Source organism: Pelodiscus sinensis, chromosome 23 (genome assembly GCF_049634645.1).
Source record: "Pelodiscus sinensis isolate JC-2024 chromosome 23, ASM4963464v1, whole genome shotgun sequence".
NCBI classification, from domain to species: Eukaryota; Metazoa; Chordata; order Testudines; family Trionychidae; genus Pelodiscus; species Pelodiscus sinensis.
Genome location: NC_134733.1, coordinates 17926643 through 17941088, shown reverse-complemented (window position 1 = coordinate 17941088; position 14446 = coordinate 17926643). Strand labels below are relative to the sequence as shown.

Sequence of the window (14446 nt, the reverse complement as noted above, 5' to 3'; positions counted from 1 at the left end):
TGGGTCACCAGCAGCACTATGGCAGCCACCCCAGGAAGTTCGTCCAGGGCTCACGCTCCTGCCACGTGTATTTGAACCGCCATGGCCTGATCCGAAAGTCTGGGCTGAACACGAGCCACCAGGACGCCAAGGACGTCGGCCTCATTAAGTTGGACTAAAAACTTCTCAAGAAGATGAGATGTCACAAGGAGATTTCTGGACATAAGTCTCTGCCTAATTTGGATAACAGGGCATGTTATATTTACCAAGTCTTTGCCAGGCTATGTTGTGTGTAAAATAAAATGGCCTAAGAGTCAATTCTGCCTTGATAAATGATAAATGAATGCAAAATATTTAAACTTCCATGGTAAGGAGCTGAATTTGCTTCAGTGTAGCCAAAAAGGAGTAATCTTGTGCGCCATGCGGCTTTGTTACTCATTCTGTTTTTATATGAAAAAGGTGAGCTGTTATTGGAATACAGTATTCCTTAATGGGAGAGTTGTGCAAAGAAATCCTCCATGTTTACACCCAAAGTTGTATAAAACAAATCTCTTAATGTTCTCAAGTGCTAGACCTCACTCTCTCATAAAAAGGATTAAACTGTTAACACACACAGCACCCCCCAACCCACTTCTACCCCATTCTCTTGCTCTCTCATCATTCATGAGACAAGGAAACAGCAGCAAGCTTGGTTTCATGGTCCTTTTCCCTATAAGTATGGAGGTTGAAGCATGTGCACAAGCTCCCCCAAATTGCAAATGAAGCCAGGATTTGAATTTCCCGCACTTCATTTGCATAATGGTGGCCACAGGTTCTTTCAAAAACGGGTATTTCGAAAGTGAAACCGCTGTCTAGACGAGGTTCTTTCGAAACCTCCCCCCGTTTCTAAAGAACCTTAATGCCTGAAAAAAAAAAAAGAGGTTTACCGGTTCTTTCGAAAAAGGGTTTTTTTTTCCCCTCTGAAAGAATCGCATCTAGATAGCAGTTTTACTTTTGAAAAGCCCTTTTTTGGAAGCATTGCATGGGCACCATTATGCAAATGAAGCATGGGAAATTCAAATCCCGGCTTCATTTGCAATTTTAATCTGCCTAATTTACATCCTTCTTTCGAACGAGAGATGTAGTCTAGACATAGCCCCAATAGTATTGTTTGTTATTCATGAACACAGCGCCACAGGTGTGCTTGACACTTAGAGACACACAAAACCCAGCAAGTGCCCCAGACCCCAAACAACTGTCCACGTGAATGTAGCGACAAGTGACAAATCACATAACGCATTTCTTAATGTCAGCAGGGATCTAGGAAAAAGAAAATCACCAGCCCGCCTTCCCCTGCTGCCATCTGTTTTCAGATCCTTCATGGTACAGCAGGGAGGAAGCAGCTGTCCCGATTTCATTTCGGGGCGTTTAGGCTCAGATGGAGGTAGAAAGAAATACAGTCAATAAAAGGGTCAGCATGCCGAACAGCCAACACAGCGGCCAAAGCCTAGATCAGGTTGGAAGAGCTCAGTCCAGCTCAAGAGGCCTTTGGTTCATCAGCAAATTCTGTAGCAGTCAATGCTGATTTCCTTAGGGCATGTCAGGCAGTGGGAGGCAGGAGGTGGAGAAAAAAAGCCACAAAGCAAAATTAAAAAGTGAGATTGTTACATTCAGAAATTTCACACTTGGCTGCTATTGCCCTAATAAGACACATGGGGCTATGAGATTAATTAACCCGGCTCTCTCGTGTCCTCTGAAGGGTTTACAAGATTTTTTTCCCCCTCCTCTCCTTGTCTCTCTTTCCCCTCCCCTTCCCTTATTTATTCTTGGATCTGGACTTCTAATACTCCAGTCATCTAAGGAAGTGGGTTGTGCCCACGAAAGCACATGATGCCGTCTACTTGTTTTGCTAGTCTTTAAGGTGCTACTAGACTATTCATTGTTCTTTAAGTTTTTCCTGTCACAGAGTTACTTGGCTACCCCTCTGAAACGTGTGAAGATTTATCATGTTTATTTACACTTTTAACCTGCCCTGAACAGCAAAATATATAATTGTTGTGGTTCCAGGAAATTGAAACGGGAGGGCCAGGTGCTCAGCTGGTACAAACAGAACCATAATCTGCTCTGCTGAAGTTTGAACCCATTGCTGCTTGTCCTGCCTTCCGAGGCAAGAGTGAATAAATGCTGGAGTGTCACTCAGGCTGTGTCCAGACTCCATGCCTCCGTCGACGGAGGCATGTAGATTAGCCAGATCGGAAGAGGGAAATGAAGCCGCGATTAAAATAATCGCGGCTTCATTTAAATTTAAATGGCTGCCCCGATCTGCCGATCAGCTGTTTGTCGGCAGATCGGGAGAGTCTGGACGCGATGCCCCGACAAAGAAGCCTTTCTTCATCGACACAGGTAAACCTGGTTTCACGAGGCTTACCTGTGTCGATGAAGAAAGGCTTCTTTGTCGGGGCATCGCGTCCAGACTCTCCCGATCTGCCGACAAACAGCTGATCGGCAGATCGGGGCAGCCATTTAAATTTAAATGAAGCCGCGATTATTTTAATCGCGGCTTCATTTCCCTCTTCCGATCTGGCTAATCTACATGCCTCCGTCGACGGAGGCATGGAGTCTGGACACAGCCTCAGAGACGACAGTGGGGCCACTGAAATGTCTCTAAATACAAGCAGACACACACGACATTAGAGCGATTCATTAAAAAATAAAATCAGCAGCATCTGAACTGCTCCAGTGGCTTTCCTGCTGTCAGGTCCATTTGTAGTTAGCAGCTTGGCATCAATACATTGCTTTTGCAGTAGATTTTGTAACCGGGGGAGGGGGAAATGAATCCTTACCATCCTGATTACCCCACTCCCAGTCTGGGCCACGGACAACTTTGGCCCCCTGGAAAGTGCCTTTTAACGTGATACGAGCCAAGTTCTGCCGCGGACTCACTGTGACTCTGAAAGACAAAAGCCAGAGAAGAGAAATGGGTCTATTATTATTGGCATTGTGGTAGGATCGGTTTTAAGATTGGGGCCCCAATGCTCTACGTATTGTACAACCCCACAGCAAGGTATGGTCCCTGCTTTGGAGAGCTTAGAGTCCAAACAGGCAAAATGGACAAAAGGTTTGGGGGAAAAGGATATAACCTACATGCAAAGGCCCTGGTCCTGCAGGCTGATCTCCCTGGGAAGACCCTTACACATGTGCACTGCTCAAATTACTGCAGAAGGATGGTCCAAGTAGTTAGGGCACTAGCTCATGAATCAGAAGACCTAGGTTGGATTCCCTACTCTGCCACTGCCTTTGTGACATCTTGGGCATGCTACTTAGATGCTCCATGCCTCAGTTTCCCCATCAGTAAAAAGGAGAGTGCTGTGAAGATAACTACATTAAGACTATGAGGTGCATGTAAGATAATGGAGACAACAGAAATACAAACAACTGAAGACTACCTGTATGTTTGGTGAGATTCTATGCTGGTGTGCGGGCCCGCCCACATGGATCAGACTGCAGGATCAGGGCCAAGTGCCCACAGAGCAAAGAGGGGGATGTGTTAAGAGGAGTAAAATAAGGGAGGTTTGCAGAGGAGAGACATTACGGGGAAGGACAGGAGGCTGGCAATAGCAGGCCTCAAAGATGGGCTCTGGACTTCAGAAGCCCGCCTGCTGACTGAAGAAGATCTTGTGGATCTCAAGTTGTAATGCAGTTTCACCAACGCACCACAAAACCGAGGGCTAAAAAGGAAATGTCCCTCTTTCTGCAGTATGCTCAGCCTTCTTGAGGTTGTGGTGGGAGGAAACCAAAGTTTTAGTAAACGATCACCCAACCGCCCCCAAATCTCCATAGGATTTACAATCCACAAATCACAGCAGGGAAACCGGCCTATCAAGGATCAGATCTGAATATTTTTAACTTCTGTCTAATAATGCCTTACTCTAGGAGGACTCCACAAACTTCCTATGGAATACTTCTTATTCTTGGTAAAAGAGATTAGAAGACTCTGGCCCTAACTAAGTAATCGCTTTGATTTAACTGTTCACAGAGTAGCTACTACGGAAGATCTAAAGCTCAGAGCATTATTAAGTTGTCTTACACCATTTTATAAAGATAGAGGAGTCTCAGTGGATAGGGTTGCCAGGTGTCCGGTTCTGAACCAGACAGTCCAGTATTTTAGCTTTCTGTTCGGGAAACAAATTGAGAAAATATAAATGTCCGGTATTTTCTAAGTAAGATGTAATGTCGATTGTGATGTAATGTCAAGTGTATCCGGTATTTTTGTTGAAACCATCTGGCAACCCTCTCAGCGGAGTGTATGCTAGGTTATTCATGTTTCAGACACAAAACACCAGAATTCAGCAATCCTAACTACAATGCTCAGACACTGAGCAGACAGACTCCTTCAAAACAGATCAATGAATGGGAGGCTGGGAGGCAGGGGAAAGAGAGGCTGATGTAATTGTTCCTCCCACAAACCTGATACCACCGCTCAATCACACAACAGCACAGAACTTCTGAGTAGCCCTAGTTACACCCCCCAGGTAACAAAGCCTTCTACACAGAGCACAAAACTAGAAAGTACCTAATAGCAAAAATGCAACACAACTGCACATTATTCTAAGTCGACACTACGCAGCTTTTAGCAACAAGGCCTTGTCAACACAGCCTTGTTATTAAAAGTCAGCTTGAGTGAACGCTGTGTATTGGCATTTTTGCCAACAAAATACTTCCACCCCCTCCTTCACTTTCTTGGCAGAAAGCGGTCTTCCCACTTTTACCTGCTGCTGCAAACTTTTGTCGTTCATATGGGACGGGGCGTTAAGCACACGTGAATAACAAAAGTTTTGTTGATCAAGTGCAAGTGTAGACATGCTCTAAGAAATAAATGTCAAAACACAGCTTTCCAAGAAATCCAGCAAACCAAACACAGAAAGTTCACATTTAAAAGTGATACCTACATGATGGTAAATAGGGGATCTGATGTCCTGTTAAAAGAGCTTCCAATTCCCATAACTTTTAGGCAGCTTCTCTGCCCTTCCAAGCTTGCCGATTCTGTCTCTGCTATCCCACAGCTAGTACAAAAGAAGTACAATCCATATCTGCACAGTGATGGAGTGCAGCTCTAAGGTTGGGAAAACAAGAGTGAAACTGCCATGAACTCTCACTGCTTTATTTATTCCCCTCTAATACCTAGAGACAGAAGGCTGGCACTCAGGAAGATAAACTCCTTACACTGGTACTTGGAAATGGTGTTTACCATCACACCAAAATCCTAAAAGCTTGCGTCTTCCTTGGCTTGTTAAGGGATCTTCCGTCATGTGCTGTGCATACTAATGGGTTTATAAAAAGGAGATTTTTGCACACACATCCTGCTAATTGTGGGCTTTTCATAACCTAGATTGCAACCTGACACAAATAAGATGCAAACGTTTTTTGTCATCAAGGACACAGCAGACCAGACAGCTATGACAGAGCATAAATCAGTGTTGTGCAGCTCAACTAATTAGAAACACCAACCAGTGATTTTATTACATCACATTATGTTCATGCCTTAAAAGATACACATTAACTGAGAGCAGATATTATGTGTATCTGTGCACTACATGGCTGGAATGCAATATAGCATTGTGCTGTTATATTACGTTAAAAGCTTTTCTAATCTTATTGAAGCATTCTACAGTCAGTCATGCACACAGAGCATTTGATAAAAGTTGTATTTCTTATGCAACATTTCCTTCAAGAGGAGAAAGAGGGAGGACAGAGTTGGTTACAGTTCAAACACTCAGCTGTAACATGGGCAACTTGGGCTGTGCCACAGATTCTGATTAAGACTTGGGCAATTCACTTCACCTCATCACTCCTCCTCGCTTGTGAAATTGAGACAAAGATGATAATGATGATGACATTTTCTTCACCCCCCCACCCATGTCTGTCTAGTTTATTTAGACTGTGAACTCTTCAGTGCTGAGAATGTCTATGTCTGTACAGCACTTTAGCAAAATCGGGCGCTGAATTCAAATTCTAGCCATTACTGCAATACAGAAATAAAGAGTAAATTGTCCTTTCTTGTTGAAAGCTAGATCTAAGCAAGATGATACTTTTGTTCAAACTGCAAGATAATTCATTCCATTGCATGGAATTTGTTACTATGATTTCCCTTTAAGTTTGATCACATTACAACAGGTATTTTGCATCCGTTAAGTATTGGATGTGCTACTGACATTTCCAATGGGACTAATAGGCTGTTGACCAACGACAGACTCAGCAGGTTTGGTTTTTAAGATTCTAGCCTGTCTTCAAATAGCCTTATTTATAAATACAAAACCCCCCGCTTCCCCCATGTTACATTTTGCCTATTCAAATCTATTTTTAAATTCACAGCAAGTATGCCACCCGGTAGGTGACAGCTCTTTAAATAAAGGTAAAAGTAAAGTTTTGCCACAGCTCCCAATGCAATTTTAAGTGACCATTTAAAATAAACAGAAACAGTTGGAGTATAGGAGTTAGGGTCCTTAGCTATTTCAGTCTTGAAACGAACACTTAACCTTCTCCTCTCCCCTTGATGAATTGCTCCCAATTTCTCCAATGAACTATAAGGATACTACTTACTTGACCAAATTCATACACAACTAGATTTTGCATCACAAAGTTGAAGAAGAAAAAAAATCAAAGTTGCGGGGGGGGGGGGGGGGGGAATTGATTGTCTTTTTGTTCAGGAAAGTGCTGACTCTTAACCCTTGCAACCTATAGGGAGGTAAAATCCTGTTTTATCAGTTAACCGGTTCAATGTTATGTTTAACTGGTTAACCGATTAAGTGGGATCCCATGGGTGGGGAGCTGCTCTCGCCCAGCTGGGATGGAGTTACACCCTCCCCCTACTTGCAGTACAGTGGGCCCAGCTGGGCTGCAGCAGTCCCCCATCCAAGGCATGCCGCGGGCAGGGGCTGCTTCTGGGCACAGGTAAACCGGTTATAGGTAAGCATCACCTAAGGAAAGTTTATGGTTACCAGGTAACCAATTAACTGGTTACCCATTCATATCCCTAGCATCCTACAATGCTCTGGCTCAGATCTAGACAAGAATAGCAGCTCTGGAAATTGTAAACTAAATGAGTTTTGAAGCAAGTTTCTTTCAGAGCAGGATTACAAGACCGCTGTATCACAGGCATAAAAAAAAACAACCACCCCTCAGCTTCTAAATCCACTTTTTAAATAACCAGAAAACATTTTTTTGTCATTTGTGCAAGAACTAAACTAGGTCAAAGAAAATAAGGAGACATACAAAGTGGTTCTCCAGAAGACAGACCGAATCCTAGCTGGATTAAATGATCACAGCTCTACTGATAACACTATGACCCTTTAAGCTGTCTGAGGATCTGGTTTTGTAACTTCTGAGGCTCGACAATCAACACTAGCAGGAAAATCAAAAATCCTAAATTAAAATGTTCATGGTACTGAGAAGGCCCCTGCAATTCTAGCATGGCAAACTGCATCTAATGGACTATTATTCAAATCCTGTTATTCCATTCACTTGCTTTTTTGTTTTTTAAACTGAAGGTCAAAAGTTCAGGTTACAAAAGAATCTGGGGCAATACTTTCAAAGCTAGGTTTCCCAATGTTAAGCTCCTAAATCCAGATTTAGACACATAAATAAATGTGGCATGATTTTCAAAGGTGTTGAACACCTGTAGCAAGTTCACTGAAGTCAATGAAAGGTCAAAAGGTCCTGAACAAATGTACCCTTCACTGACTTCAATGAGCTACAGGTGTTCAGCACCTTTAAAAAGGAGGCCACTTTTATTTAGGTGTCTAAATCTGGATTTAGGTGCTAAACACTGGGAAATCTAAGCTTTGAAAATTTGTGCCCATAATCTCTACATCTATCATAATGCTATTATATAAAGGCTACACAGAGCATACCATGCACAGTTCTGGTCACCCCAACTCAAAAAGGATATTGCAGAATTAGAAGGGGTTCAGAGAAGGAAAATGAGAATTATTAAGGACCTGGAAAACTTCACACACAAAGAGATTGAGACTGTTTACTTTAGAAAGGAGATAAATAAAGAGAGGACATTATAAAAAGGACAGGCCAGAAACTGATGCCTAAAACAAAACAAGAGGATATTCAGCAAAATTAAAATTGTGTTAAATTTCAAAACTGATGTAAATAGAAATACTTTTCCCACACAAAACACGAGACTATGGAACTCCTTGCCACAAAATGGCATTAAGACCAAGAATTTAGCAACATTTTAGGAAAGGTTTTGACATTTATATAGATAATAAGATGCTCAGAATTTTAGAAGGGATAAAAAAACCCTCATACTTTAGGATTTAAGGCAATCCAACTATTAACGATTAGGAAGAGGACTTTCTGGGGGGCAGATATTTCTGTCACTTTCCTCTGAAGCAGTTGGCCACTGTCAGAAATAGGCCACTGGGCTAGTTGGCCTGTGGCTCTGAAGCCATCTGACAATGTGTATGATCATATGCTCCCATTCAAACTGATTGAAAACAAATGTGAAAGGAAAGGACATTCATATTTATATGTGAAGAACAAAGACAGCAGAATGTTATAACACACCCACCCTGCCTGAGCAAATGGAAAAAGCACCAAAACGTGACCTACTCAAGACTAGGTAAGGAACTTATTGACTCAAGTGACATCACACAACCAGTTACACAACTATTACTCCTCCACAGACACGAGCTAGTTTAGACCATGTGAATTTCCCACTTCAATATTGATCTTCACAGCAGTTGCCAAGATGCACTAAGGAAAAAGGGGACTGCAAGTTCCACTGGTCCAGGCAGCCCAGAGCTCACCCACACTGTAAAGAGACTATGCCCTCGCCAAAGATGCAATGTACGTTTCAGTTTCACCCTCTGCCGCCCCACTTTCTTTATAAAAGCTCTGCAGGGCAATCAGCTCCTCTCTGAGACTGACAACATCAGCATATTGCCCATAAATCTTAACAAGGATTTATGGTCAGAATAAATGATCTGACCATCCCAGCAAACAGCACGTAGGGTTACTAATAGCAGAGAACATGGAAAGGAAAGTGACCCTGTGTCTCAGGAGGATGGAGGACAGTTTTTTCTCTTACTCATTAGGACTCAAATGGGCTTCTCTGAAGCCCAAAGGAGGCAAGATGAAAGTGGTGCCAACAAATAGCATGGGGGAAAAACAGCTGCACCGCCAATTCTCATACAGGAGACGCTGACCTTGTCTTCACTGCCAAAAAAAGGTGCATTTTTTACCTCAGGGTAACTAACATCCCTGACCTACCCTGAGGTAAAAATAACTGTGGAAACCAAGCACTTTAGTTTTACTGTGAGGTGAACTTGCCAAGGTCACTCCCTGGAGAGAGTAGAGGGCTGTTCACCTCGTGCTAAAACTAATCGGTCTTGCCTTCAGTGGCTTTTTAACCTCTAAGCCACTTATGGAAGTTAGCTATCCCACGGGAGAGGAGGGCCGCGGGGTGGGGGGAGCTGGGGGTGGGGGTGGGGGGGGGGTGGAGAAGAAGTACATTTTTAGCAGTAAAGACAAGGCAATTGGGAGGCACAGGCACCAAAAGTAACAAAGCTTGACAGAAAGCCTGTTGGTTGCACTCTTGGAGAACGGGTCACTCTTACAAATCAATATTTGAGATATGGACATTAAAATTAGATTTGTCGCTGTTTTCTCCAGTGCCCATCCTCCACAGAGGGGTCAGTTTGGTAAGGCGCCAAGTGCCCTCAACTCCCATTAAAGTACAGGTGCTTGGTACCTTGAAAACAGACCCTGCATTTTGACCTTGAAGATCTAGAGGTTTGGTTCCCCTTCCTATTCTGTGATTTTTCATCATCACTTATAATGTTCCCCACACAGGGCAGAGAGTGAGAGGGATGATTTCGGTATGAAGGCACTGCTCTGAGACTCAATTCCCAGCTCTGCCACAGACTTCCTGGGTGATCTTGGGCAAGTCTCTTCATCCCCGTGTACCTCAGCGCCTCATCTCAGGAGCAAAATGCAGGACAATGTAGCACTTTAAAGACTAACAAGATGGTTTATCAGATGATGAGCTTTCGTGGGCCAGAACCACTTCCTCAGATCAAATAATGGAAGAAAGTAGTCACAACCATATATACCAAAGGATACAATTTAAAAAAATGAACACACATGAAAAGGACAAATCACATTACAGAACAGAAGGGGGATATGGGGGGGGGGGAGGAAGGTGAATGCCAGTGAGTTAATGATATTAGAGGTGGGGAAGGGGAAATGTCTGTGAGTTAATAGTATTAGAGGTGATAATTGGGGAAGCTATCTTTGTAATGTGTAAGATAGTTGGGGTCTTTGTTAAGTCCGGTGCGGAGGGTGTCGAATTTTAGCATGAATGCCAGTTCAGAGGATTCCCTTTCAAGTGCAGATTTGAATGTCTTCTGAAGTAGGATGCAGGTTAGCAGGTCATTGAGACTGTGTCCTTTCTGGTTGAAATGACAAGAAACTGTTTTCTCTTTGTGATCTTGTCTGATATCTGTTTTGTGGGCATTAATCCTTTGGCGAAGTGTCTGAGATGTTTGTCCAATGTACATAGCAGACGGACACTTTCGGCACATGATAGCATAGATTATATTTCTGGATGCGCAGGAATATGTGTTCTTCATCTCAGGAGTGATCCACCTTCCTTTTTCTCCACCTTCTAGGAAGACTGTAACCTCTGGGAACAGGGCCTATTTTTTTTTACTGTACACCTGCACAGGGCCCCAATCTCTGCTAGGGTTTCTAGGTGCTACTGTAATACACACAATACTGCTGCATCTGACGAAGTGAGTCTTTGCTCACGAAAGCTTATGCTTCAATAAGTCTGTTAGTCTATATGGTGCCACAGGACTCCTCATCGCATTTACACACAATACTGACACACTTTCTTTCTGGGGAAGAGGAGGAAGATTTAATTCTGTTCAAACTTTTGGAGATCGTCCATTCTGAAATCCCGCTTCTCCTGGCCTCTCACAAAACCGGTGCATCTGGAACTGAACAATGATGCCAAGGGCAGACGTCCTCAACCAGTACATCTTGATTGCTAATTCAATTTGAGGTGTTTTGCTCCAAATACTAGATAGCAACCAAGGTTATGAGTGTTGCACAAATACCTTGGAGGGGATAAATTTAATCATTTCAATATTGCCTTTAAATAACTATTTTAATTAAGACAGACATTTGCAGCCTGAGCCCATTTCTGTCCTAATAATTCCAGGAGTATTAGATATCTGTAAGGTCCCTTTGGACAGCATTTAGGAGCATATCACTATACATAAGCTAAGCTGTTCTTCTACAACCAATATGCTGGGAACCAGAGGACTGAGGGTATTCAGACTTAAAATAATCTTCAAGCTAGGTATTTACATGGCTCTCTCCATTGGACATGAATGGATTTACCCTGAATGCCGCTGAAAAGTTAGGGAAGTAACATTGTGCATATTTTACAGAGGGGAAACCGAGGCACAAGACTGTTATGACTCACCCAGGTTCGGACAGGTGCTGTTATATTACAGGAGATCTGTAGTTCCTAAACTGAGGCTGTACATAGACCTAATGACAGACAGACCTGCCACAAAGAGCTTGTAAACTAAACTAAAAACAACAAACAAACAAAAACAGAGTGGGGGAGGGGAAGACCCTAAAGAACAAGAATCCTGTAGGCAAAGCTCTGAGTGATCTGGATGTCAGCACACAGGAAAGCATTAATTGGGCTATGCCCTGCTGGGGACAATGGAAATTCTAACAGGCAGCAGCAGCACAGACCGATGCTCTCTGGTGACGTACAAGGCTTATTTGGACGACACTGGTGACTAAGGGATCAGGACTATTTTGGGGATGATCCTACCGAGAACTTCAGTGAGTTAATCTGCCACTTCCTTACTGAGATGCAGCCTACAGGCTTCCTCCCCATACCCAGACAAGGGCTCAGGGATGCTTTGGTTTTAGCAGTTACAGAAAGTTCACGAAGCACAAAGGTCAGGGCTAGGAAGACATCCGGGGGCAAATTTTTTAACGAAGGCCCCTAAATTGCAATCACAAAATATATATGCCCATGTGCCAATGCTCTAACAAATATGTGCTAAGTAAAAACCTACAGAGAATTTTTTTAAATGAGCTTTAAACCATGGGCTTGCCAATCTCACCTCATCTCTTTAAATGTCTGTACTAGCCTGAACCAAAGAACGTATCAATTCCATTCTCTCTCTACCTGGGGAGGACAAACATATTTTAATGAATCAAATTTGCTAGAAGGGGTGTATTTAATATGCGCGCATGTAAATACAATTGGCATCACCGAAGAGAGAAAATGGCTAAAAACTTGACTACATAAATGCAAATCAAAATAAAATCAAAGAAATGTCAAGGGGCTGTATTTTTAACAGCAATGGAGGAAGCCCAATCAGTGAGGTGAGAAATATTTGATTAGGTAATAGTGGACCACAAGCTAAATATGAGTCAAGTGTGACATTGTTGCAAAAAAAGCAAACATGATTCTGGGATGCATTAACAGAAGTGTTGTGAGCACCACACAAGAAGTCATTCTTCTACTCTACTCTGCACTGATTAGGCCTCAGTTGGAGTATTGTATCCAGTTCTGAGCACCGCATTTGAAGAACGATGTGGAGAAATTGGAGAGGGTCCAGAGAAGAGCAACAAAAGTGGTTAGAGGTCTAGAACACATGACCTGAGGGAAGGCTGAAGGAATTGGTCTGGTTTAGTTTGGAAAAGAGAAGACTGAGAGGGGACATGATAGCAGTTTTCAGGTATCTAAAAGGATGTCATGGGGGGGGTGGGGAAATTGTTCTCTTGGGCCTCTGAGGACAAGACAAGAAGCAATGAGCTTAAAATGCAGCAAGGGAGGTTTAGGTTGGACAGTAGGAAAAACTTTCTAACTGTCAGGGTGGTTAACCACTAGAATAAATTGCCCAGGAAGGTTGTGGAATCTCCATCACAGGAGATATTCAAGAGCAGGTTAGACAGACACCTGTCAGGGATGTGATAGACCAGCCGTGGCCAACCCACAGCTCATGAGCCGCATGTGGCTCTTGCCTCTCAAATATGTGGCCCGCGAAGCCGCTCTTGCGGCCCCCCCCAAATGGCCCTCGTCCTCCCACCGGCTCCCCTGTGCTTACTGGGTTGGAGCTGTGGGGTTTTAAAAATGGCGCCCAAGATGACGGCCATCTTAAAGGGGCGGCCTCCTTTTTTAAAAAACATTTTTTGTGTTTTGTTTTGCTCAACAATTCTGTTCTGGGGGGCTTTTTTTCCCCCTTGACAATTATGGTGCAGCTCTTTTAGCATTTTTTCTGCTGCTGTTTTGGCTCTCTTTGTTAAATGGGTTGGCCACCCATGATATAGACGGTGCTCGGTCCCGCCGTGGGGGCAAGGGACTGGATTCGATGACCTCTCGAGGTCTCTTCCAGTTCTAGTGTTCTATGTAGCTTCTCTTTGGGGGCTAGAGAAAGTAAAAATCTTGGCATGTTTACTCAAGAAGCCTTTGCTAGATTTCTTCCAAGGTGTGGTCCAGGGGCTTGTCTTGTTGCCTTTTCAATGGCCCTATCTCAGTACAAACATTGAACCCAGAGGGTGAAACCCTGATCCCATTGCTGTCGGTGCTTGTTTTCTCTGTTCATGTGACCAACAGGAGAGCAATTACACGGGGATATATAAAGTGGTGGTCTCGGATATGGATGTCAGTTTACTGGAGACTAAACTGGTAGCAGCTTGTTTCACACAGGCTGCCCGGACATCCTTCACTACCAAACAGACTGGGATGCAAACCAGCGACCTAGAAGCAACAGGATCCAGGTCCAATGACCGATCTCCTGAGACATCCAATTCCACGTTTTAGTTATTAAATGTCGCCGTTTGCATGACTCTTGCCAGTGTTCACTAGTTCTGAGTCCTCAGAGGCCAGGGAACATAATTAGTGGTGGAAACTGCTGTGCCTCAGAATCTGAGCAGGATTTCTGAGACAATGTCACCCCCAAAAGATCACATGATTCGAAGTCCGTTCCAAGAAATTGCTGCCAGATTATACAAACATTTCTGGGAACTGTGGTTGCAGAAAGAAGAAAATGCATGCCGAGCAGTGGAGCCAGCATACACGTGTGCACGCCCGAGATGTCAAAGGCACTGTCCTGTCTCATCAAGGATGCGCTGGAATATTTTGAGCATTGTAAGTGAAAATGAAAAGTATTCCTGAAGAGTTGTATTGTTTGGGGCCTAAATGGAATTAGCTGGAGCTCAAAAACCGCCTGAGCATTAGACTCAAAATAACAGCCGGGTTGACACACAAACCCGTTAAATAGTGATAGAAATGTAGCCGTGTTAGTCTGGGGTAGTTGAAGCAAAATGCAGGACAATGTAGCACTTTAAAGACTAACAAGATGGTTTATTAGATGATGAGCTTTCGTGGGCCAGACCCACTTCCTCAGATCAAATAGTGGAAGAAAGTAGTCACAACCAT

General features: G+C 43.4%; 1 protein-coding gene across 7 annotated transcripts in view; it reads right to left on the bottom strand.

The window, feature by feature from the left end:
• Positions 1–14446, bottom strand: part of MIB2 (MIB E3 ubiquitin protein ligase 2) — a 144553-nt gene that overhangs the window by 50556 nt on the left and 79551 nt on the right. For all 7 annotated transcript variants that reach the window (XR_012897327.1, XM_075906511.1, XM_075906513.1 and 4 more), the window contains one exon: positions 2802–2908. Coding sequence is in view for 6 of the 7 variants with exons in the window: in XM_075906511.1 (XP_075762626.1) it covers positions 2802–2908 (107 nt within the window). In the remaining variant the exon portion in view is untranslated. The remainder of the gene's footprint in view (positions 1–2801; positions 2909–14446) is intronic.